This window comes from Aotus nancymaae, unplaced genomic scaffold (genome assembly GCF_030222135.1).
Source record: "Aotus nancymaae isolate 86718 unplaced genomic scaffold, 86718_ANA_hifiasm-v0.15.2.pri h1tg000077l, whole genome shotgun sequence".
Classification (NCBI taxonomy): Eukaryota; Metazoa; Chordata; class Mammalia; order Primates; family Aotidae; genus Aotus; species Aotus nancymaae.
Window position 1 is genome coordinate 3,660,284 of NW_026988492.1, and position 26,381 is coordinate 3,686,664.

A 26,381-nucleotide genomic window follows, 5' to 3' on the forward strand; every position below is an offset into this window, starting at 1 on the left:
CTCTTATTCAATATAGTATTGGAAGTTCTAGCCAGAGCAATTAGGCAAGAAAAAAAAAAAGTATTCAATTGGGAAAGGAGGAAGTCAAATTGTCTCTATTTGCAGATGACATATTTAGAAGACCTTATCATCTCAGCCCAAAATCTCCTTAAACTGATAAAGAACTTCAGCAAAGTCCAGTATACAAAATCAATGTGCAGAAATTACAAGCATTTCTATACACCAATAACAGACTAACAGAGAGCCAAATCATGAGTGAACTCCCATTCACAATTGCTACGAAGAGAATAAAATACCTAGGAATAAAACTAATAAAGGATGTAAAGGACCTCTTCAAGGAGAACTACAAACCACTTCTCAACGAAATAAGAGAGGACACAAACAGATGGAGAAACCTTCCATGCTCATGGTTAGGAAGAATCAGTATTGTGAAAATGGCCATACAGCCCAAAGTAATTTATAGATTAAACACAATCCCGATCAAGCTACCAATGACCTTCTTCACAGAACTGGAAAAAAACACCTTAAAATTCATATGGAACCAAAAGAGAGCCTGCATAGCCAAGACAATCCTAACAAAAAGAACAAAGCCAGAGGCATCATGCTACCTGATTTCAAACTACACTACAAGGCTACAGTAATCAAAACAGCATGGTACTGGTACCAAAACAAGAGATATAGATGAATGGAACAGAACAGAGGCCTTGGAGGCAATGCCACACATCTACAACCATCTGATCTTTTACAAACCTGACAAAAACAAGCAATGGGAAAAGGATTCCCTGTTTAATAAATGGTGTTGAAGAAACTGGCTAGCAGTGTGCAGAAAGCAGAAACTGGACCCCTTCCTGACACCTTATACAAAAATTAACTCCAGATGGATCAAAGACTTAAACATAAGACCTAACACCATAAAAACCCTAGAAGAAAACCTAGGGAAAACCATTCAGAACATAGGCATAGGCAAGGACTTCATGACTAAAACACCAAAAGCATTGGCAACAAAAGCCAAAATAGACAAATGGGACCTAATTAAAATCCAGAGCTTCTGTACAGCCAAAGAAATAATCATTAGAGTGAACTGGCAAACAACAGAATGGGAAAAAAAATTTGCAATCTATCCATCTGACAAAGGGCTAATGTCCAGAATCTACAAAGAACTAAACCAAATTTACAGGAAAAAAACAAACAAACCCATTCAAAAGTCACTGAAGAAGATGAGCAGACACTTTACAAAAGAAGACATATATGAAGCCAACAAACATATGAAAAAATGCTCATCATCACTGATTATTAGAGAAAAGTAAAAACCACATTGAGATACCACTTCATGCCAGTTAGAATAGCAATCATTAAAAAATGTGGAGACAACAGATGCTGGAGAGGATGTGGAGAAATAGGAACATTTTTACACTGTTGGTGGGAGTGTAAACTAGTTCAACCATTGTGGAAGACAGTATGGTGCTTCCTCAAGGACCTAGAAATAGAAATTCCATTTGACCCAGCAATTCCATTACTGGGTATATACCCAAAGGATTATAAATCATTCTACTATAAAGACACATGCACATGTATGTTCACAGCAGCACTGTTTACAATAGCAAAGACCTGGAACCAACCCAAATGTCCATCGACAATAGACTAGACAAGGAAAATGTGGCACATATACACCATGGAATACTATGCAACCATAAAAACTGATGAGTTCATGTCCTTTGTAGGGACATGGATGAATCTGGAAACCATCATTCTCAGCAAACTGGCACAAGAACAGAAAATCAAACACCACGTTCTCACTCATAGGCAGGTGTTGAACAATGAGAACACATGGACACAGGGAGGGGAACATCACACACCAGGGCATTTGTGGGGTGGGGGGATTAGAGGAAGGATAGCAGGGGGTCGGGGGATTGGGTACAGAAAACATTAGGAAAAATACCTAATGTAGGTGATGGGGGGATGGATGCAGCAAACTACCATGGCATATGTATACCTATGTAACAATCCTGCACAATCTGCACATGTACCCCAGAACTTAAAGCATAATTTTAAAAAAATCTAATTTCAGTAACATGTATCCTTAACTAGGAATTTCAATACTTGCCTGACAACCAAATGAACTGTATGGCTCTCAGCTCCAAGGCGGGGAATATGTATTGTTAACCTAACAATCATTACTTTATAGAAATTAATGTAACAGAGGTTATTACCACAATAATGCTTTCATGAGTGGAAACTCACGTGGCTCTATTGCAGAAACATCTTTAAATTCATCAGTTGAGTGGGCTTTTATGAATTCTGAAATAATTAAAAGTGTATTTGTCACTATAAATTTCAAACAATAATCACATGCACTAATTGAGTTTTAATTTTAGTAACTCATCAAAAGAAAGAAAACTATGAAACAATAATAGCTGCCAACACTGTAGATCTTTCCAATCAGTCAACAAATGATAATATTTAAAAGAACATGTGTAACAGTTGATTATAATCATCACTTTCTCATAAAAATTTGTTTTTCCTCTTGAAGTCTCTTATATTCATTGATGGTACCATCATTATCTAGTCTTCCTTCCTTCCATATCCAATCACCAACTTTTGCCAATTCTATCAAGTAAATATTTCTCAAACCTGACTGCCTTCTTCTCTTCACTAGTCCTCGAATATAGGTGCTTATCACCCATCTAAGATACAAAAACTTCCCTTTCTTACTCCTAGTCCCCAAATTTAGCTTCTACAGTTTGGCCAGGAAAAAAAAAAAAACTCTCTAAAATTAAATTCTACAAAAAATCTTCAATTATTCTTGAAGATTTTTCAAATTATATTTGAAAACAATTTCAAAAAATTATATTTGAAAAAAGTCTAAGCTCCTTAGCAGAGCATCCATTCCCATGATTAGGCCTTCTTTTACCTTATTCCTTATCCCGCTTCTCACTCTGATACCAATCCAGTTGTAATTCCATATACATGTTGTTTGTTCATGCTATTGTCTTCTTAAAATACCAAATATTTCCCTTATTTACTTGACTAAATCCTATTCACCCTTTAAAGTTGCATAAAGGCTTTCTAACTCCCTTAGTTTGAACAGATTGCCCTTTCTGTGGACCCAATGCAAATTCTACATATCTTTATCATGCATGACACTGTACTGACATGCTAGATAATGTATTTGTATCCTTATTAAGCTGTAAATTTTATGGGAGTAACAACCAAGTTGTTGTCTGTACAGGGATACACATTGTATTCATTTTGTATGTTCCCAGAATCTGGAACATAATAAGAACTTTTATTAAAGTATCAAACTCACTATTAAATAAGAGTTTGAGGTTGCAGTGAGTGATAATCATGCCACTACACTCCAGCATGGGTGACAGAGTGAGACTCTCTCTTTAAGAAATAAAAAATAATAACAATTTTTTAAATAAAATTTTTAAGGACAAATATTTATCAAATATTATTACCTTCCATTTTCTGTGCTACATCTTCACAATTTTTCACTGCTTCTGGTAGATTTTCTTTATTCCTGTTAAAGTTCAATAAATAAAACATTTTTAATATATCAAAGAGTAAGAGTTTAAATTATACTAAAGAACTAAAATGTGCAGTCTAGACATATGAAGTTTGTAAAGTAAAAATTAAACATATCTTTAATCTTTACTTATAGACATTAAGGTAAATTAACAAGTTATAAGTTAAAAAGTATAAAAGTCAAACTAAACTATGTAATCATGACTTCTATGTATTCCATGAATATAATTAGGTATACCAACAACATTAACAACAAAAATAGCAAAAACTGTTAGAAACATAAATTGCTTGTCAGTGTATTATTATCAATCATATAATGATGAAGGACATAAGTTCTGGAGTAAGACTAGCAGACCCAAAGCCTGCTTCATCCATTTACTAATTATATGACCTCGCCAGGTATATTACTTAACCTCTATGGGTTTCAGTTTATTCTTATTAAAATCAGGGTATAATAGTACCTTTCTCATGAAGTAGTTACAGTAATCAAAGAAGATTATACATATAAAGTTTCTACAAAAATCCCTAGTACACTGCAGACACTTAAATGTCAAGTATTAATATGATCTAAACCTTAACCTCTGAACCAGGGATCTAGATATATAATCCCCAGGAGCCAACTCAGGTACCACTCTCTTCAATATTTTAAGTTATTTAGTAATATATCACTAAAGTAACTGCATAACTAGTGGCCCCTCCCAAATATGGGTACATGTTTTCTATTTCAACACTAAAAAAGAATTTTGTGTATGTTTAACGCAAAAACATGGTTGCTTATAAATGTAAAAATTTTACTTGGATGAGCTGTTAATATAATTTGAATGAAAGTGTTCAAGAACAATGAAATATTTCATTAGATCTCAGTTTTCTATTTATTATTAGGAGTTACCTAATCAAACTGAAAGAAGAGTTTATAAGCCAGATATTTCAGTTAGCAATGTCCAATATAACTTTCTAATAACAGCCAAATGTGGGTACTAAGCTCTTTAAATGTGGCTAGTGTGACTAAGAAACTGATTTTCTACATTGAATTTGCATAGCCACATGCAGATAATGTCTCCTGTTTTGTATATCTCAGATTATTAAAAATTGCAAATAGAAATTTGCAAGCAAACAAGCTGACTAGACCTGATTTGACTAAGAAGCTTTATGTGTAGCAATCATATATGACTCATTATCTTACATTCAGTGCTAATTATATACCCCTTCTTATTGTTTTTAATTCAATTAGTTCTTCTATTTCACTTACATGGTTTTAGACAATATGACTTTCAAGGAGTTTTTAGACCTCTGTTTAAGGCGATTCTTCAGTTCTTCAAATCTTTGTGCAAGCCTTACTACTTGTGCAAGATTTAAAGTGACTGTTTTGTCAGGGTCTGGAGGCTCTGCTTGTAAAAGAGTTTGATCTTTACTTATCTAAAATAATAAAATTAACCAATTACTTAGTAAATACTTATTTTGCTCCAATACTTCAAATAAATTTCATTATTTCCTTTATAAAATCAAAGTAATTTTTTATTACTCTATAGCTATAGCCAAGTAATGATATAATATTTTACAAATATATTTATATGAGCAATTATCTATGAATAGAATTATAGCTCAGTGATGGCTTTTACATGTAAAACCTGAAATTGAATCATCTGTTTATTGTTTTAATATTTAGGAATTTTAAGCAAGTCCAATAACAGTACATGCAACTCACAATATTTACAAAAGTAATTCTAAATTGTTTCCCATAAATTCTTTCTAAGAATTACCCTTACTGGGGTAAATTAAAGACAGTAATTTTCTCTCAAAGGCTAATATTGTCTATACTAACTCCCAGAAGTTAACATATAAAGGTCTATGGAGCTAGCATTCCTTCAGTCTGTGTGGGGAAGACTGAGACTTATTTGGGTGTCCTTGAGACTTTTGGAATATACCAAGCTAAAAAATAACAGGCAATGGGAAGAAACAGTAAAATTCACAGAATAAGATGACCATAATTACTATTCTAGGTAGTAAGTTTATTTAAAGAAATTCAGCAAGAATGACTGTCCAAAAACCACAGTAAAAGAAACCTACAAACAGCCAATATGTGGAGACATAAACAAGCAGAACTAGCAATTGGGGTCATGATCCTATATCTAGAAAGTGATCCTATATCTAGAAAGTTTTGAAAGAAAAATGGCAGAGAATATTTACAAGAGTAATGCTAAAATAATTGCTTCCCCTAAATTCAGAGATCTGCCCATGTAGTCACCTCCAATCCTTATGATAGGAGGAAAAGTTGGGGGGGAAATGAAGTCTAGGACTTAGCAAAGATAAATTCTAGCATTGGGGATTAAGAACAGAGACTTCGGTATTTGCCGGGGAGAGATCCAAGATGGCCGATTAGGAGGAACTCGCGATTGCAGCTCCGAGAGAAAGCGCAAAGGGTGAGTGGATGCCGCATTTCCAGACGGATTTTTACTGCCCACAGACCAGGAGATTCATGGGGTAAGAGCACCACAGGTTGCCAGCGCTGCTGGTTTAAGTGGCGTGGCCACTAGGCCTGCACCCTGAGGCAGGGAGCAGCGGCTCCTTCTGCAGAGTGAGTGCGACCGAGTCCCCTGTAAGCCAGCAAGGGGAGCTGAAACAGGGAGTCAAGCCAGGAGATTCCCCGGGCAAAAACATGCCACGAGTCTCAGAGCCGCCGCTTCAGCTGATGCAACGGCTCACAGGGCAGCGGATTCTTACTGCCCACAGACCAGGAGATTCACAGGCGGAAGAGCCCCACAGGTCGCCAGCGCAGCTGGTTTGACTGGCACAGCCGCTAGGCCTGCGCCCTGAGGCAGGGGCAGTGGCTCCTCCTGCAGAGTGAGTGAGACCGAGTCCCCAGTAAGCCAGCAAGGGGAGCTGAAACAGGGAGTCAAGCCAGGAGACTCCTGGGCAAAGAAAGCACCACAGGAAACACAACTGAACCCGGGTTGGTCCAGCTCTGTGGGGGAGGGGCGTCCTCCATTAGGACACACCCTGCAGTTCCCAGGGCAATTTGCCATAACCAAGGCAACCCGCCACTACAGAGACTCTGTCACTACAGGGGCGGGCCAACATAGCGGAAGCAGTTCTAACTACACCCATATAAACAGGACTGCAGGGAAGTTCACAAGGAAGCTGGGCAGAGCCCACAGCAGCTCAGCGAAGCCTCTGCAGGCTGAGTGCGACTAGGCTGCCACCTTGTGGGCAGGGAAAGCAACAACAAGACAGCGGAAAATCATAAAGCCCTAACTCCCTGGGATAGAACACCGGGAGGGAAGAAAAAGGGGGTTTATGAGTTCTGCTGCTGTAGACTTAAAATTACCAAAATCAGAAAGACAGCAACTACAAAGTCGATAGGTGGATAAATCCACAAAGATGGGAAGAAACCAGCGCAAAAAGGATGAAAACACCCAAAATCAGAACACTTCTCCTCCTACAAGGGAGCACAACTCCCCACCAGCAAGGGAACAACACTGGATGGAGAATGAATGTGATGAAATGACACAATCAGCTTTCAGAAAGTGGATAATAAGAAACTTTCATGAGCTAAAAGAACATGTTCTAACCCAATGCAAAGAAACTAAGAACCTTGAAAAAAGACTTGATGAAATGCTAACGAGAATGGACAACTTAGAGAGGAATATGAGTGAATTGATGGAGCTGAAAAACACAACACGAGAACTTTGCGAAGCATGCACAAGTCTCAACAGCCAAATTGACCAAGCAGAAGAAAGGATATCAGAGGTTGAAGATTAACTCAACGAAATAAAACGAGAAGGCAAGATTAGAAAAAACAGGGTAAAAAGGAATGAACAAAGCCAACAAGAAATATGGGACTATGTGAAAAGACCTAATCTACGTTTGATAGGGGTACCTGAATGTGACGAAGAGAATGAATCCAAGCTGGAAAATACTCTCCAGGATATTATCCAGGAAAACTTCCCCAACCTAGCAAGGCAGGCCAATATTCAAGTCCAGGAAATACAGAGAACACCACAAAGATATTCCTCTAGAAGAGCAACACCGAGGCACATAATCATCAGATTCACCAGGGTTGAAATGAAGGAGAAAATACTAAGGGCAGCCAGAGAGAAAGGTCGGGTTACCCACAAAGGGAAGCCCATCAAACTCACAGCAGATCTCTCAGCAGAAACCCTACAGGATAGAAGAGAGTGGGGGCTGATATTCAACATCCTTAAAGAAAAGAACTTTCAACCCAGAATTTCATATCCAGACAAACTAAGCTTCATAAGTGAAGGAAAAATAAAATCCTTTGTGAACAAGCAAGTACTCAGAGATTTCATCACCACCAGACCAGCTTTACAAGAGCTCCTGAAGGAGGCACTACACATAGAAAAGAACAACCAGAACCAGCCACTCCAAAAACACACGAAATGGTAAAGAGCATCAACACAATGAAGAATCTGCATCAACCAATGGGCAAAACAGCCAGCTAGTATCAAAATGACAGGATCAAATTCACACATAACAATATTAACCCTAAATGTAAACGGACTAAATGCCCCAATCAAAAGACACAGACTGGCAAATTGGATAAAAAGCCAAAATCCATCAGTGTGCTCTATCCAGGAAATCCACCTCACATGTAAGGATACACAAAGACTCAAAATAAAGGGATGGAGGAAGATTTACCAAGCAAACGGAGAGCAAAAAAAAGCAGGAGTTGCAATTCTCATCTCTGATAAAATAGACTTTAAAGCAACAAAGATCAAAAGAGACAAAGAAGGACATTACATAATGGTAAAGGGATCAATGCAACAAGAAAAGCTAATGATCCTAAATATATATGCACCTAATACAGGGGCACCCAAATACATAAGGCAAGTTCTTAAAGAATTACAAAGAGACCTAGACTCCCACACAATAATAGTGGGAGACTTCAACACCCCATTGTCAATATTAGACAGATCAACAAGACAGAAAATTAACAAGGATATCCAGGACTTGAACTCGGACCTGGAACAAGCAAACCTAATAGACATTTACAGAACTCTCCAGCCCAAATCCACAGAATATACATTCTTCTGAGCACCACATCACACCTACTCTAAAATTGACCACATAATTGGAAGTAAATCACTCCTCAGCAAATGCAAAAGAACGGAAACCATAACAAACAGTCTCTCAGACCACACTGCGATCAAGTTAGAACTCAGAATTCAGAAAGCAACCCAGAACCGCACAGCTTCATGGAAAATGAACAACTTTCTCCTGAATGTAGACTGGATAAACACTGAAATGAAGGCAGAAATAAAGATGTTCTTCGAAACCAACGAGAACGAAGACACCACATACCAGAATCTCTGGGACACATTTAAAGCAGTCTCTAGAGGAAAATATATAGCAATAAGTGCCCACATGAGAAGAAAGGAGAGATCTAAAATTGACACCCTATCGTCAAAATTGAAAGAGCTAGAGGAGCAAGATCAAAAAAACTCAAAACCTAGCAGAAGACAAGAAATAACTAAGATCAGAGCAGAATTGAAGGAGATAGAGACACGAAAAACCCTACAAAAAAATCAATAAATCCAGGAGCTGGTTTTTTGGAAAGATCAACAAAATAGACTGCTAGCCAGACTAATAAAAAAGAAAAGAGAGAATAACCAAATAGATGCAATAAAAAATGATAAAGGGGATATCACCACAGATTCCACAGAAATTCAAACCATCATCAGAGATTATTACAAGCAACTCTATGCACATAAACTAGAAAACCTGGAAGAAATGGATAAATTCCTGGACAGTTGTCTCCTCCCAAGCCTAAACCAGGAAGAAGTCTAAACCCTGAATAGACCAATAACAAGGGCTGAAGTCGAGGCAGCAATTAAGAGCCTACCACCCAAAAAAAGCCCAGGTCCAGATGGGTTCACAGCCGAATTCTACCAGACATACAAAGAGGAACTGGTACCATTCCTACGGAAACTATTCCAAATAATCCAAAAAGAGGGAATCCTTCCCAAATCATTTTATGAGACCAACATCATCCTAATACCAAAACCTGGCAGAGACTCAACAAGAAAAGAAAACTACAGGCCGATATCCATGATGAACATAGATGCAAAAATCTTCAATAAAATACTGGCAAGCCGATTGCAACAGTACATCAAAAAGCTTATCCACCATGATCAAGTAGGATTCATCCTGGGGATGCAAGGATGGTTCAATATACGCAAGTTTATAAATGTAATTCACCACATAAACAGAACCAAAGACAAAAACCACATGATTATCTCAATTGATGCAGAGAAGGCCTTCGACAAAATTCAACAGCCCTTTATGCTAAAAACTCTCAATAAACTAGATATCGACGGAACGTATCTCAAAATAATAAAAGCTATTTACGACAAACCAACAGCCAATATCATACTGAATGGGCAAAAACTGGAAGCATTCCCTTTGAAATCTGGCACTAGACAAGGATGCCCTCTCTCACCACTCCTATTCAATATAGTACTGGAAGTTCTAGCCAGAGCAATCAGGCAAGAAAAGGAAATAAAGGGTATTCAATTAGGAAAGGAGGAAGTCAAATTGTCTCTATTTGCAGACGACATGATTGTATATCTAGAAGACCCCATCATCTCAGCCCAAAATCTCCTGAAACTGATAAGCAACTTCAGCAAAGTCTCAGGATACAAAATCAATGTGCAAAAATCACAAGCATTCCTATACACCAATAACAGACTTAAAGAGAGCCAAATCAAGAACGAACTGCCATTCACAATTGCTACAAAGAGAATAAAATACCTAGGAATACAACTAACAAGGAACGTAAAGGACCTCTTCAAGGAGAACTACAAACCACTTCTCAACGAAATAAGAGAGGACACAAACAGATGGAGAAACCTTCCATGCTCATGGTTAGGAAGAATCAATATCGTGAAAATGGCCATACTGCCCAAACTAATTTACAGATTCAACGCTATCCCCATCAAGCTACCAATGACCTTCTTCACAGAACTGGAAAAAACCACCTTAAACTTCATATGGAACCAAAAGAGAGCCCACATAGCCAAGTCAATTCTAAGCAAAAAGAACAAAGCAGGAGGCATCACGCTACCGGACATCAAACTATACTACAAGGCTACAGTAATCAAAACAGCATGGTACTGGTACCAAAACAGAGATATAGACCAATGGAACAGAACAGAGGCATTGGAGGCGACACAACATATCTACAACCACCCGATCTTTGACAAACCCGACAAAAACAAGCAATGGGGAAAGGATTCCCTGTTTAATAAGTGGTGTTGGGAAAACTGGCTAGCCATATACAGAAAGCAGAAACTCGACCCCTTCCTGACACCTTACACTAAAATTGATTCCAGATGGATTAAAGACTTAAACATAAGACCTAACACCATAAAAACCCTAGAAGAATACCTAGGCAAAACCATTCAGGACATAGGCGTAGGCAACGACTTTATGACCAAAGCACCAAAAGCATTGGCAACAAAAGCCAAAATAGACAAATGGGACCTGATCAAACTCCACAGCTTCTGCACAGCGAAAGAAACAGTCAATAGAGTGAATCGGCAATGAACAGAATGGGAAAAAATTTTTGTAGCCTACCCGTCTGACAAAGGGCTGATATCCAGAATTTACAATGAGCTAAAACAGATTTACAAGAAAAAAACAAACAAGCCCATTCAAAAATGGGTGAAGGATATGAACAGGTACTTTACAAAAGAACACATACATGAGGCCAACAAGCATATGAAAAAATGCTCATCATCACTGGTCATTAGGGAAATGCAAATCAAAGCTACATTGAGATACCATCTCACGCCAGTTAGAATGGCGATCATTAAAAAATCTGGAGACAACAGATGCTGGAGAGGATGTGGAGAAATAGGAACACTTTTACACTGTTGGTGGGAGTGTAAATTAGTTCAACCATTGTGGAAAACAGTGTGGTGATTCCTCAAGGACCTAGAAATAGAAATTCCATTTGACCCAGCAATCCCATTACTGGGTATATATCCAAAGGATTATAAATCGTTCTACTATAAGGACACATGCACACGAATGTTCATTGCAGCACAGTTTACAATAGCAAAGACCTGGAACCAACCCAAATGCCCATCGATGATAGACTGGACAGGAAAAATGTGGCACATATACACCACGGAATATTATGCAGCCATCAAAAATGATGAGTTCGCGTCCTTTGTAGGGACATGGATGAACCTGGAAACCATCATTCTCAGCAAACTGACACAAGAACACAAAATCAAACACTGCATGTTCTCACTCATAGGTGGGTGTTGAACAATGAGAACACATGGACAAGGGAGGGGAGCACTATATACTGGGGTCTGTTGGGGGGGAGTGAGGGGGACAGAGAGGGGGTGGGGAGTTGGGGAGGGATAGCATGGGGAGAAATGCCAGATATAGGTGAAGGGGAGGAAAGCAGCAAATCACACTGCCACGTATGCACCTATGCAACAACCTTGCATGATTTTCACATGTACCCCAAAACCTAAAATGCAATTAAAAAAAAAAAGGAAAAAGAAAATGTATTTGCCAAATAAATAGCTGCATACCAGGTTGAAAAAAAAAAAAAAAGAACAGAGACTTCATTTTTGTAATGACTGGAATGAGATTAGGATATAACAGCAGGAAGTAAATGCTGGGCAATGAACTACAAATATGAGCTTGAGTGTATGTAGGGAAGATATCAAAAGGAACACAGAATTAGTGGGAGGGAAGCAGGAGATCTATGGAAACTCTACAGACAAATGAAAGATCCCAAATAAGGAGCCACAAATCATAAATTGAGTAAAAATGATGTCATCAATTTACTGAGTCTCATCTCAAAAATCTATTCTTTATTGTCTTGTCTGTGATAGAATATTTCTTCCTTGACAAGTGGCCTGATATTAACCTTTCCTGGAGAGGCAATGGAAGAACAAGAGGCTTTTCTTCCTAGTTCTGTGTCTCTTTCTGCTTATTCCTCAGGCAGTGTGTATTTTATAGTACTCACCCGCAGAAAATTTCAACAACATCATCCTTATGGATGACTTCCTGGTAAGGTCCCTGGCATCACAGATTCCTATGGGCAGCTTCTCCCAGAACTTCCTAACAAAATCCACCAGTACAGAGCCTCCCTTAGAGAAGTTTTCCAACATATCACCCTTGTTAACAGTTACCCAGAAGAAAGTACAGCACCTCTCTGGAAGGTGGCTTTTCCTAGCATCAGAGAGGGCAGATTTCTAAGTGTACCACCCTCATGGACAGCTTCCTATTAGAGTTCAAGTTCCACCAGCTTCACAGCCCAGAAAATTTCTCTGCTACGTAGTGATGAAAGCTGCTCCCTCTTCAGAAGTTCTGCATCTTAGCTCTGGGTTGCTGGGAGAGAAGGATTGGGGATATTCACATTCTGAGTCTATCCTAGGAGTGGAAGCTGTTCCCTATATCTTCTCCTACTGTATTCATTAGAATTATCTTTACTCCTTTAGTAGAACATCTATCAATATCCTTTAGTAGATATTCCTCTGTTATAATAATTCTTTATATTAAACTTTCCCTAATCAAATTACTGTGTGGTTTTTGTCTCTTGATTAGACTGTTGATACATTACATTCCCAATAGAGATTAAATTGTAACAGAAGACTTTTCTAGGAAAAAAGATGAAGGCACGGAACTAAAAGAGTATGGAATAGACAGTGGGTTATCAGCTAAACAATTTCATCAGAAAGACCTATGGGGCACAGATTCCAGCAGGACAACTCTGAAGAGTACAGGCTACAGGCTCAGCCTACATTTCTCTGGTGCAGCTCACCATATACTCTAATTTTTAGATTTCCACATGTATCTCTATTAATACAACATACAATGCAACATGATCACTGGCATTAACTTCAACAGCATGTACTGACAATAAATTCTGTCAGCAGTAAAAAGATTATCACAAGAATCTCAAATGTTAATGTGCGTAAGAATCCCTTGTTCCTTGCCTGTTGAAACAGTAGATTCCTAACTCACAGACTCACAAAAGAAATCTAATTCAATAATGTACACTTATAACAGGTATCTTGGGTGACAATTAAACATGTTCTATCAACTATACTTTAAGACACATTTCTTGAGGTACCCTTTCCCACCACTCTTATTCAACATAGTATTGGAAGTCCTGGTAAGAGTAATCAGACAAGAGCAAGAAATAAAGGGCATCCAAATAGGAAGAGTGGTAGTCAAACTATCTCCATTTATAGACAACATGATCCTATATCTAGAAAACCCCAAAGTCTTGGCTCAAAATATCCATCAGCTGATAAACAGCCTCAGCAAAGTCTCAAGATACAAAGTTAATGTAGGAAAATTACTAGCATTCCTATACGTCAACAACAGTCAAGCCAGGAGCCAAATCAGGAAAGCAATCCCATTCACAACTGCCACAAAAAGAATACCTAGGAATACAGCTAAGCAGGGAGTAAACTATCTCTACAAGGAGAACTACAAAACACTGCTCAAAGAAATCAGAAATGACACAAACAAATAAAAAAAATTCCATGTGCATGGATAGAAAGAAGCAATAAGGTTAAAACGGCCATATTGCCCAAAGCAATTTATAGATCCAGTGATATTTCCATCAAACTACCAACGAAATTCTTCACAGAACTAGAAAAAATGCATATATTTTAAAATTCATATGGAATTAAAAAAGAGCCCAAAGAGCCAAGGCAATCCAAAACAAAAAAACAAATCTGGGGGCATCACACTACCTGACTTCAAACTATACTACAGGGCTACAGAAACCAAAACAGCATGGTACTGGCACAAAACCAGACACATAGAGCAATGGAACAGAACAGAGAAGCCAGAAATAAGGCTGAATACATACAACTATCTGATCTTCAACAAATCTGACAAAAGAAAGCAATGAAGAAAGTACTCCTTGTTCAATAAATGAGGCTAGGATAACCAGTTAGCCAAATGCAGAAGATTTAAACTGGACTCATTCCTTACAACCATATGTAAAAATTAACTCAAGATGAACAAAAGCCTTAAATGTAAAACCCAAAACTATAAAAATTCTGGAAGACAACCTAGGCAATACCATTCTGGACACAGCGATGGACAAGGACTCCATGAAGATGCCAAAAGCAATTGCAACAAAAGCAAAAATTAACAAATAGTATCTAATTAAACTTAAGAGCTTCTGTGCAGCAAAAGAAACTATCAACAGAATAAATAGGCAACCTAGAGACTGGGAGAAAACATTTGCAAACTATTCATCTGACTAAGTCCTAATATCCAACATCTATAAGAAACGTAAGCAAATTTACAAGACACAAACAAACGACGCTATTAAAAAGTGGACAAAGGACGTGAAGAGACACTTTTCAAAGAAGACACACATGTGTCCAACAATCATATGAAGAAAACTTCAACATCACTGATCATTAGAGAAATGTAAATCAAACCACAATGAGATACCATCTCACACCAGTCAGAATGGCTATTGTTAAAAAGTAAAAAAATAACAGGTGCTGGCAAGGTTGTGGAGAAAAAAAATACATACACTGTTGGTGGGAGTATAAATTAGTTCAACTGTTATGGAAAACAGTGTGGTGGTCCCTCAAATACCTAAAAACAAAACTACCATTTGACCCAGCAATCCCATTACTGGGTATATACCCAAGGGAAAATAAATCATCCTATCACAAAGACACATGCATGTGTATGTTCACTGCAACACTATTCAGAATAGCAAAGACATAGAATCGACCTAAATGCCCATCAGTGGTTGACCAGATAAAGAAACTGTGGTACATATATACAATAGAATACTATGCAGCCATATAGAAGAATGAGATCATGTCTTTTGCAGGAACATGGATGGAGCTGGAGGCCATTATCCTTATCAAGCTAGCACAGGAACATAAAATCAAATACCGCATGCTGTCACTTATAAGTGGAAGCTAAATGATGAGAACTCATGAACACAAAGAAGGGAATGACAGACACTGGGATCTACTTGAGGGTGGAGGTTGGGAGGAAGGAGACGAGCAGAAAAGGTAACTATTGGGTACTGGGCTTAATACATGGGTGATGAAAGAATCTGTACAACAAATACCTGTACCATGAGTTTACCTAAATAACAAACCTGCACATGTATCCCTGAACTTAAAAGTTTACAAAAAAAGAGAAACCCTCCTTCAAAGACAGTAGAGAATACAAACCTTTAGAAAATGTATCTGGAATACCAAATTAACAAAATATTTGAGAGAAGTAACTATGGGTAAAACATTGGAAAAACTTGAAATTCCAGATCAGAAGTATAGTTGTGTAGTGAGGATTCCTCCTGGTGATTATGAATGCGCCGGTTGGGATTTCAGGCATAATGGGTATGATAATAACCAACAATAAGGTGTAGTCACAGAGAAAAGTGGACACATCTGACAGTTATTTAGAAAGTAAAATCCAGAGGATTTGTGGATGAATTAAATATCAGGAATAGATGGAAATGAGTTGTCAGGAATGGTTTCCACATTTCATGTTTACCTAATTTGATAAATAGTACTCATTCACTAAGATAGGGAACACTAGAAGATATATGAGTTTAGGAGTAAAAAATTCTTATTTCTGACGCATTGCATCTGAGGTGGAATAGTTTTGTAAGTAATTATATACAAAGCCTGGAGTTCAGGGAAACATTCTGAGCAAGAGGTGTATGTTTCTGAATTACATGCATAAAGGTAATACTTGAATGGGAAAACTGGACAAGACTGCTTAGGGAGAAAGTTTGGAGGAAAAAGAAAAAAGACATAGGATAAAACTTTGAGGTATTCCAACATTTACTGCTTGGGTTAAGGAGGGGACTCTAAAAAGGAGACAGACAAAGAAGTTAAACAATAGCCAGGAAAATGTAATTCACAGAAGCCAAAGGAATAATGTTTCAAAAATAAGGGCATGATCAATAATATTAACTACAGCTGAAGCAAAAAAAAAAAACGTCTGTTGAATTTAACAACATACAACTTACTGGGAACCATATGGAGAGAATGTTTTACTTGTTAGGGAGACAGAATTGTCTGGATAGGTTGAGAAATGCTTGGAAAGTAAGAACATAGTGTACAGTAAATTTATATACAAAAAAATGTGGCTCTGAAAGTGTGACACATGCTCCATAGTTAAACTCTTAAGGGTTTTTATAGGAAATTCATGAACAACTCTAATTGTTTTACTTAATACCCTTGGTTGTCTCTTAAGGAAAGAGTGCCCAGATTAATCTCTTCACTAGGTGCCAGTTTATTCATAGAATACTTAAAAAAAAAAAAAAAAAGAGCCAACTAGTTTCATTGTTCAAAGACTGTCTACTCTGATTTTTTTTCCGCTCACTTATAAATCTGTTTTGTCTTTACACCCTGATAATCATCTAATGACTGCTTCCCTAATATGAGTAAATTTGCATACAAAATATTTTTGTAAAAAACAGGCTAATGAAGGGCATGGAAATAGGCCTTTAACTAGAAAAGAATGTGGATCAAATGAGAGATAGAAGAGCATATTTTAAAACTGAAAGGAAGGATACAACTGAATGAGAGAAATTGAATAATACAAGAGAGAATAACTGATTAATCAAAGTTTTTGAGAAGGCATGGCGGGGCACAGTGGCTCATGCCTGTCATCCCAGCACTTTGGGAGGCAGAGGCGAGGGGATTGCTTGAGTCCAGGAGTTTCAACCAATGGCTTGTATTTATAGCATTCCAAGTATTTGGTTGAGAGTGAAGATTAAATGGGACAGAGGAAGTAGGTTTGAGATGTTAGCAGGGAAGGGTTGAAATTCATTTCAGAAGTGTAATAGATTTGCCAAGCAGTATTTGGAGTACTTATGTCTGACTTATTATGTCATTTTCTCCAGCAGTGTTTCATAGCTAAGATATAGGCCCAAGGTTAGGTTTTGTTAGAGAAGTGCAATGAAAAGACAAAGAAGTAAGGAAGATTAGGAAGTTAAGAAATTCACTTGTGGCAAATTGCAGTCTCTAAGCTGAGAAAGATTAATTAAAAAGACTGCAAGATGGTAGAGGAATAAATGAACTGGAGGTCTTGATGAAGACAAAGAGTGGCCAGAGCAGTATTTAAAGTAATAATTGGAAAAACAGAAATTTAAAGTTCAAGAATAAGTTGCCTAAATTAGTGATTTTTATAATAAAGTAATTTGGTTAATGACAAGGTCCAGAGTGTGACTGGAAGTGGAGGCCAAGAGATCTTTGCAGATGAGGAAGTCAAGAAACTGAGAGGCCAGGGTTTAGGTAGGTCATGTGCATTGACAGGAATGAGTATAAGAAGAAGAGTAAAAGTAAACCCATTAATAAAACAATAAAAAAAAGGTTGATGGATGAAAAGAAGATGACAAGATGAATTGTAGTCCCAGCACTTTGGGAGGCTGAGGTGGGCATATCACAAAGTCAGGAGTTCAAGACCAGCCTGGCCAATATAGTGAAACCCCATCTCCACTAAAAATACAAAAAAAATTAACCAGGCATGGTGGCATGTACCTGTGGTCCCAGCTACTCAGGAGGCTGAGGCAGAAGAATCACTTGAACCCGGGAGGTGGAGATTGCAGTGAGCTGAGATTGTGCCATTGCATTCCAGTCTGGGCAAAAAGAGCAAAACTCCATCTCAAAAAGTAAAATAATAAAAATACATAAATAAAACTATAAAAAGAGGTTGATGGATGAAAAGAAGAGGACTAGATGAATTTCCAAAGTTGCAAAGAAGAATACATTTTAAAAGAGGATAGAGGAATAGTAGACTTCACTCTAACCCTACTTCTCTGGAAGGATAATGACCACTATGCCATAATCAAAGAATGATTAACACTTTTCCAATGTCAGTCAAATGTATCCTAAAGCAAAGAGCATATAGACCATGAAAATCTTCTATTCTGGGATCAGAGATAAAATAATGAGAAGATGCTAGGATATAGTTACAGTTCATGCATTTAAGGTTCTATCTATATTTATCCTTTCATTTTATACCCCCAAATAAACTGGCCTCTTTTCTTTGAAGAACCTGGGCTTCAAGAGTGTTTAATTGGACTGAACCATAAGTGTGACCAAATGAGAACTAAAATAACTCTGTAAATCAGTAAAGCTACCCTGGAAATAATTCTACTATACTAATAGCATATATAAAGTATTTTCCAAAGTAGAATTAATAACCCCTAAGGACAGAGACCAGTAGTTCTCAAACTAATGGCAAAGTACCTGAAAATCAAAAGTATAAAAGAACATCATTAAAATAACATATTTCATGTATAGAAAATTGATACATAATTTTATGTCTACACATAAATCATTTAGAATGATTTTTTAAATATGGTAGAAATTTTTAAGTGAAAGATTCTCTCATCACTCTTTTATGTAAATTGGAAAAAATAATAACTTAGTTTCCATTATTTAATTTTAGGAAAATGAATGTGTCAGTCAAACTTGGAGTATACTAGATATATGCAGGGACATAGGGTGTAAGTCACTGAGAAATATTTTACCCCATCCTCTTATTCCTTGTCTACACAAATGAAAAGATTACTTTATAAACAATAGTTATTCAAAAATGACTTATACATATATATAATCTAAATTGGTTTTCAAATGAGTTTAAAAGATTAATTTAATTAACAATTTTAAAACATTAGACTTACTTCTTCCATCTGATTGACCTGCAACTGAAACCACTTTAAGAAAACAAAAGAGGGACAAAAAAGGAAATAGTTAGTGACAATTTAAATTGCAACAATGAAATAAATATGTATATAAATGTGTGTCTGTGTCTGTGTCTGTGAATCTTCATCTATCAAATATCAGCCCTGACCCAAATATCACTTGGGATTCAGAATGAGGCGAATTCACTACACAAATGAACATAAAATTCTTAAATATATAGAGAAGCAAGTATGAAATTCCTTCTACTCCCTTAAAATTTAGAAACCTCATTGGCATGTATTTCTGTGTTCAGTTTTAGTAGATTTAAGCTGTAATATATTAAACATACCTTAAAAAGAGATTCCAAAATCTGAAAAATAAAGTTTCAATTAACATATTTAAGATTAGAATGCTTCACAATGTATGATACAATATTTAGTTCAGTCTTTTGCAATTTTCAATCACAAAAATATACTAAGTATTAAAATATAACTTTATGTCTCTAATTGAAAATTATAATTTTTTATTTACAGACAGTGCTTTTAGTTCACCTTGCATAGACAACTTCGTTCTAGACTTTTTAAATAATTCTTTTTATATATAAAAAGGAAGAAAGAGGGAAAGAGAGACAGAATCTCACTGTCACCCAGGCTTGAGTGCAGTGGCGCACTGTAACGTTGAACTCCTGGGCTCAAGTGATCCTCTTGCCTCAGACTCCTGAGTAGCTAGGACTACAGGGGCATACCATCATGCCTGGCTAATTTTTAATTTTGTATTTAATAGAGACAGAGTTTGGCCATGTTGCCCAGGCTGGTCTCAAACTCCTGGCCACAAGCGATCCTTCCATCTCAGCCTCCCAAAGCACCGGGAATACAGGAACAAGCCATCATACCTGGCCCTAATACATCTATATTAGGAGACCCCCCAAACAATTCCCAAATTTATTTCCTATATTTTCTTAATATAGGTAAGGAATAAAATTTTAATTCCTCGAAAAAGTATTATATTTCTCTTCATATGGCACCAAGTACAATAACAAAAAGCATCACTTTCCCAACACTATTTTCTCAATGCAACTCTGTTCCTGCTAAATAGGCTATAAAATCAAGATATAAAATATTAGAATACTATTTAACATTTTTAATGGAAAATGCAAAGTACTTGTTTATGAGATTATAAGAGAAACTGAATAAATAAACCAACAGAATAAAAAACCAACAGAAACTGAACTTCACATACACATATAATTATTCTGTTTTTCAGTTTTAGTACAGTATTCAATAAATTTTATGAGATATTCAACACTTCCTTATAAAATAGGCTTTGTGTTAGATGATTTTGCCCAACTGCAGGCTAATGTCCAGTGTTCTCAACATTTAAGGTAGGGTAGGCTGAGTTATGATATTTGGCAGGTCAAGTGTATTAAATGCATTTTCACCATATAATAAATTCAACTTATGATGGGTTTATCAGTATGTAACTCCCTCATAAATTGAGGAGCATCCATACACAGTTCAAAATATCAATATTTACCACTTAATATCTAATGTTAAAATGATTAACAAAAACCTCACCCTATCTAATTGAGTAAAAGTTTTCAATTACATTATTAAAGTAAAATGTTACTATATGCATTCAGGGAGTAACATAAAATTGAACAAAAATTAAACTAGTCTAAAATTTATCTTCCACAACACTAACTCTAGATCTGTGGTTCAGAAAGTAAGGTACCATAGCAACAGCATCAGCACCACCTACAAGCATGTTTATTAGTATTAAAAATTCTCAGGCCTACCCTACCCTACTAAATCAGAAATTCTAGATGTGGGACTAACAATTTGTGTTTTAACTAGACCTGCAGGTGATTGCTTTGCATGATAAAGTCTGAGAATCACTAAGCTAATAATAAGAAAGCATAAATCTAAGCAAAAAGGGCTAAGACCCTTCAGAAAATATACCAAAGCAAATTAATGTCTGTGACAAAAGAAAAATAGTTTCAGCTACATAAGTGTTTAGAAAATAATGTCCAATAAGGCATATTATACCTAGGAATAACTCATTCTTACTGTCTAGAGAGATTCCAAGGTTCTTAAAACTTCCCTTTCTGCATTGTAACCTGATGGGAAACGTTAGCACATATCAATTCAACCACTCGCTGTAGCCACAGTTCTACAATAATTTAAACCACTATAAACTAGGAGAACAGTGACTTTCTCAAGTACTGAGGAAACCCACATCATGAATTACTGATACTGCTAAATCTAAATCATTGTTGATAAAAATGAGTGAAAAATAAAAACTGATCCACTGTGAAATGCCTTTTTATTATAATGATTTGTTTAATCTTTTACTTATTGATTAGTAGACATTATCTATATACTCTAGATAATCAATACTTTATGTGATTAAATACACATATATGTTAGTTAGACACGATCCAAATTTTTCCCCCATTTGAAATTTATCTTGCCCCTCTCTTTATGAATTCTTTATATAATAAAGGTTATAAATTTAATATACGTGAATTTATCAATCTTGCCTTTTATGATTTGTATTTGTTTTGTGATTGTTTCTTGCTCCAAGTCATATGCTGATATCAGTATCAGTATCATATTTGATCATACATCAATTCAGTTTTTTTCCTTACAAATAACCAGTTGCCCCAAAGCCATTTATTATACTGCTGACTCTGTCATCAACAAAATTTTCCATATATAAAAAGGTCTACATCTGAGACTTTGTTCAATTTCATCAGTTCATCCAGGCTTGCACCAAAAGCAAATAATGATAATTGATATAGCTGCATAATGAATCTTGTATCTGTTAGGGTAGGTCATTTGATATTTTCTTCAGGACTCACTTGGTTATTCTTGGTCTACTGAAATATATACATATAATTCAAAGTCGGTTGTAAATTTGCACCAAGGAAAAAAACCATTAGGGTATTTGAAGGTATAAAAAAAATGTGTAGTAGGAAAGTCCAAGGGCCTACACTCCAATTTTGTTAGAACTCTGAAAACAGTTAAAGATTTAAAGCAACCAAGTAACGCCACATCAAGAAAATGTGGCTTGAACACCACAGGAGAACTGCATGGTACTTTAACTCGGTCTTGCCTCACCCCCTCCTCCAGCATAGTAGCAGTCTTAAAACCAGCAACCCTCATTTTGAGTGGTTTTGGAGAGAGCATAGCAGACATATTCCCAAAAAATTGTGTACTGTTTTGAGCTTTCTAGAGGTTCCCACTTTTGCCATTGTTTCACCTAACCCAGAACTCTCCCAGAAAAGCAACTAAGTGGAGGGCCTGAAAAGTGTCCCTGTTTGCAGACAACATAATCATATACATAGAAAAAGCATATACATAGAAGAATCCACCTGAAAACTTCTTAGAACTAATGAATAAATTCAGAAAAGCTGCAAAATACAAAATTAACATATAAAAATCAGTAGCATGTTTATATACCAATAAAAAACTAGCTGAAAAAAGGAATCAAGAGAGTAATTTCATTTACAATAGATACAAAATAATATACAAGATACCTAGAAATAAATTTAACCAAGGAGGTAAGGAGGTGAAAAGTCTCTACAATGAAAACTATAAAATACAGATGAAAGAAATTAAAGAAGACACAAAAAAAATAAAAGACATCCTATGTCCATGTATTAGAAGAACTAATGCTGATACTAGGCTTAAGCCCAGTATCATTTTGACAGGGATTTCACTGAATCTGCATATAGCTTTGAGTAGTATGGTCATTTTAATAATATTAATTATTAATACCATGACATTCTTTACAGAAAACAAATCCCAAAAATTCATGTGGAACCACAAAAAACCCTGAGTAGACAAAGCAATCCTGAGCAAAAGAAGAAAGCTGGAAGCATCACACTATCTGACTTCAAAATATATCACAAAGTTAGCCAGGCATGGTGGCTCATCCCTGTAATCCCAGCAGCTTGGGAAGCTGAGGCAAGAGGATCTCTCACGCCTAGGAGTTTAAGGCTGCCATGAGCTATGATTGCACCACTGCACTCCAGTCTGGGCAACAAAGTGAGACCTTGTCTCTTAAAAAAAGTGCTCGTGCATGCACGTGTTCTCCCTCCCCCTTCCCCTCCCCCCTCTCCTTCCCCCTCCCCCTCCCCCTCCCCCCTCTCCCCCTCTCTCTCTCTCTCTCTCTCTCCCCGCCCCTCCAAAGCTATAGTAGCCACAACAGCATGGTACTGGCACAAAAACAGACACACAGATCAATGGAACTCAATGGAGAACCCCAAAATAAATCCACTTATTTATAGCCAACAAATTTTTAACAAAAGCACTGAGAACATTGGCAAAAGGACAGTCTCTTCAATAAATGGTGCTGAGAAAACTGGATATCCATTGGCAGAAAAATGAAACTAGACCCCAATATCTTACCATATACAAAATCAACTCAAAAATGGCTTAAAGACATAAATATAAAACCCAAAACTATGAAACTACTGGAAGGAAACATAGAGGAAACGTTTCAGGACATTGGTCTGAAAAAGTATTTTATGGATAAGACCTCAAAAGCATAGGCAACACAAGCAAAAACAGACAAGTGGTATTATATCAAACCAAAAATCTTGCGCACAGCAAAGGAAACAATCAACAGAGTGAAAAGACAATCTGCAGAATGGGAAAAGATATTTGTAAAAAAAAATCATCTAACAAGTGATTAATATTCAAAATATACAAGGAACTCAAACAACTCAATGGCAAAAAAAAATCTGATTTTAAAATAGGGAAATGGCTTGAATATTTCTCAAAAGAAAGATATACAAATGGCCAGGAAGTATATGAAAAAAAAAAAATCCTCATCACTAGTCATCAGGGAAATGTAAATCAAAACCACAATGAGATATCATCTCACCTCAGTTAAAATGGCTATTATCAAAAAGACAAAAAATAATAAATTCCGACAACGATGCAGAGAAAAGGGAACTCATATATACTTATGGTGGAAATGTAAACTAGTAAAACCATAATGAAAAACAGCATGGAGTTTCCTCAAAAAACTACAAATAGAACTACCATATAATCCAGCAATTTCACTACTGGGTATATATCCACAGAAATGGAAATCAATATACTGAAGAGACATCTGTACTTCCATGTTTATTGCAGTACTAAACTGCAATAGCCAAGATATAGAATCAACCTAAATGTCTACTAATAGACGAATAAAGAAAATGGGGCACATAGGGAGAATGGACTACCATTCAGCCACTTTCAGTTCCAAACAAGATTTCACTCTTTTCTTTTTTTTGAGATGGAGTCTCACCCTGCCACCCAGGTTGGAGTGCAATGGCATGATCTCAGTTCACTGCATCCTCCACCTCCCAAGTTCAAGCAATTCTCCTGCCTCAGCCTCCCAATTAGCTGAGATTACAGGCACATGCCACCACGCCCAGCTAATTATTTTAGTACGTTTAGTAGAGATGGGGTTTCACCATGTTGGCCAGGCTGGTCTTGAACTCCTGACCTTGTGATCCACCTGTCTCGGCCTCCCAAAGTGCTGGGATTACAGGTGTGAGCCACCGCGCCCAGCCAGATTCGACTCTTAATTCCAAAAAAGAATTAAATCCTGTCATTCACAGCAACATGGATGGGCCTATAGGATATTATATTAAGAGAAATAAGTCAGGAATAGAAAGATAAATATTGCATGTTCTCACCCATATGCAAAAGCTAAAGCAAGCTCATCTCATAGAAGCAGGGAGTAGAATCATGATTACTAGAGGTTGGAAAGGATAGGGGTGAGGGAGAATAGGGAGAGGCTAGTTAAAGGATAAAATATTACAGCTAGATAGGAGGAATAAGTTAAAGTGTTCTACAGTACTATAGGGTAACCACAGCTAACAAGAGTTTATTATATATATTCAAATAGCTAGAAGAGAGGATTTTGAATGTTCCCATCACAAAGAAATGGTAAGTGTTTGAGGTGATGAATATGCTAATTACTCTGATCTGACCACTAGACATTGTATGTATCAAAATATCACTATGTGCCCCACAAATATGTATAATTACATGTCAATTTAAATACCTATTGCCAAAAAAAGAAAGAAATTAAGTGTATTCTATTACATAAAAAAAAGACAATTTCAACAATTCCATTGTATTCTTACCTTTCACTCACAGCTAATTGATAAGGGTTATGATATTAAACTATGATTGTGTGGTCATTCTCTGTAATGGCCAATCATTCTCTCTTTGATGCTGATTGCCACAATCTTAATATTTATTAACTGTATTGTAACTACTTACAAACTCTTAGTGAGGAAATATGGCAGATTCATTAAAATTCACACAACTATTGAATAATTAATTAAAATTTCATGTCTTATTTGTGGTGGTTCAGTGGCATAATCTTTGCATTTGGGCATAGTAAAAACCCTTGATGATGATTACAAAAAGAATACAAAATAAATAAATAATGCTTTCCAATGCTATTTATAACTCTTTAAGACACTGAATCTAGGTTAATGTTGGCTAACTGGATAGCAGATTCAATTTTCAACAACCAGTACAGGTTTGATATTTTATACTTGACAGTATATACAAAATACATACATTTTGTTCTTCCTTAAGTGTTTCTTCTAGCTGAGCTGCAAATTGTGAACAATACGTCAAGAATGAATTCATATCATCCCCAGCCTTTTGAAAAGAATAATAAAATATAAAGTTACTTTTACTTCAGAATCCATATGCATGTCTATATTTTTCTAGTATGCTTTTTGAAAATATTTTAATCTTGTGTAATTTATGTCCCTTCAAACACACAAGGCAAGAAGCCATGCTTCAAATGCCATACTAGCAAATTATTCCAGAGAGAAAACATAGAAGAAAATACCCACTGAGAAGTGACCCATCAATGACATATATCCAGCTATGTCTCTCCTCTCTTTCCTCTCTACACAGTTCTAGAAAATTTAGCATCCCAGCCTTACGGTCCTGAAATTTTTGGGTGGCCTAATAAAAGATAATCACTACCCCAAAAAAAAATCTCTTGACATTAGAAAAAGACTCCTAGCTATGACATCTGACTGTATACTTGCCATGAACTGCAGTCTTTTGCTTTCACCTAATGGTCAATACAAAACTTTGACGAAAAAAATAGTTACAACTTAAATGTCATAATGATCAAATCCCTTCT

At 36.5% G+C, this 26,381-nt stretch overlaps 1 protein-coding gene across 1 annotated transcript in view; it reads right to left on the reverse strand.

The window, feature by feature from the left end:
• The window catches only part of CCDC7 (coiled-coil domain containing 7), a 149,209-nt gene that overhangs the window by 50,682 nt on the left and 72,146 nt on the right, over positions 1–26,381 (reverse strand). The window contains exons 5-10 of the mRNA XM_064368481.1: positions 25,799–25,882; positions 19,555–19,575; positions 19,205–19,237; positions 4,778–4,944; positions 3,462–3,523; positions 2,242–2,298 (exon numbers count right to left, since the gene is read on the reverse strand). Of these exons, the coding sequence (XP_064224551.1) occupies positions 2,242–2,298; positions 3,462–3,523; positions 4,778–4,944; positions 19,205–19,237; positions 19,555–19,575; positions 25,799–25,882 (424 nt within the window). The remainder of the gene's footprint in view (positions 1–2,241; positions 2,299–3,461; positions 3,524–4,777; positions 4,945–19,204; positions 19,238–19,554; positions 19,576–25,798; positions 25,883–26,381) is intronic.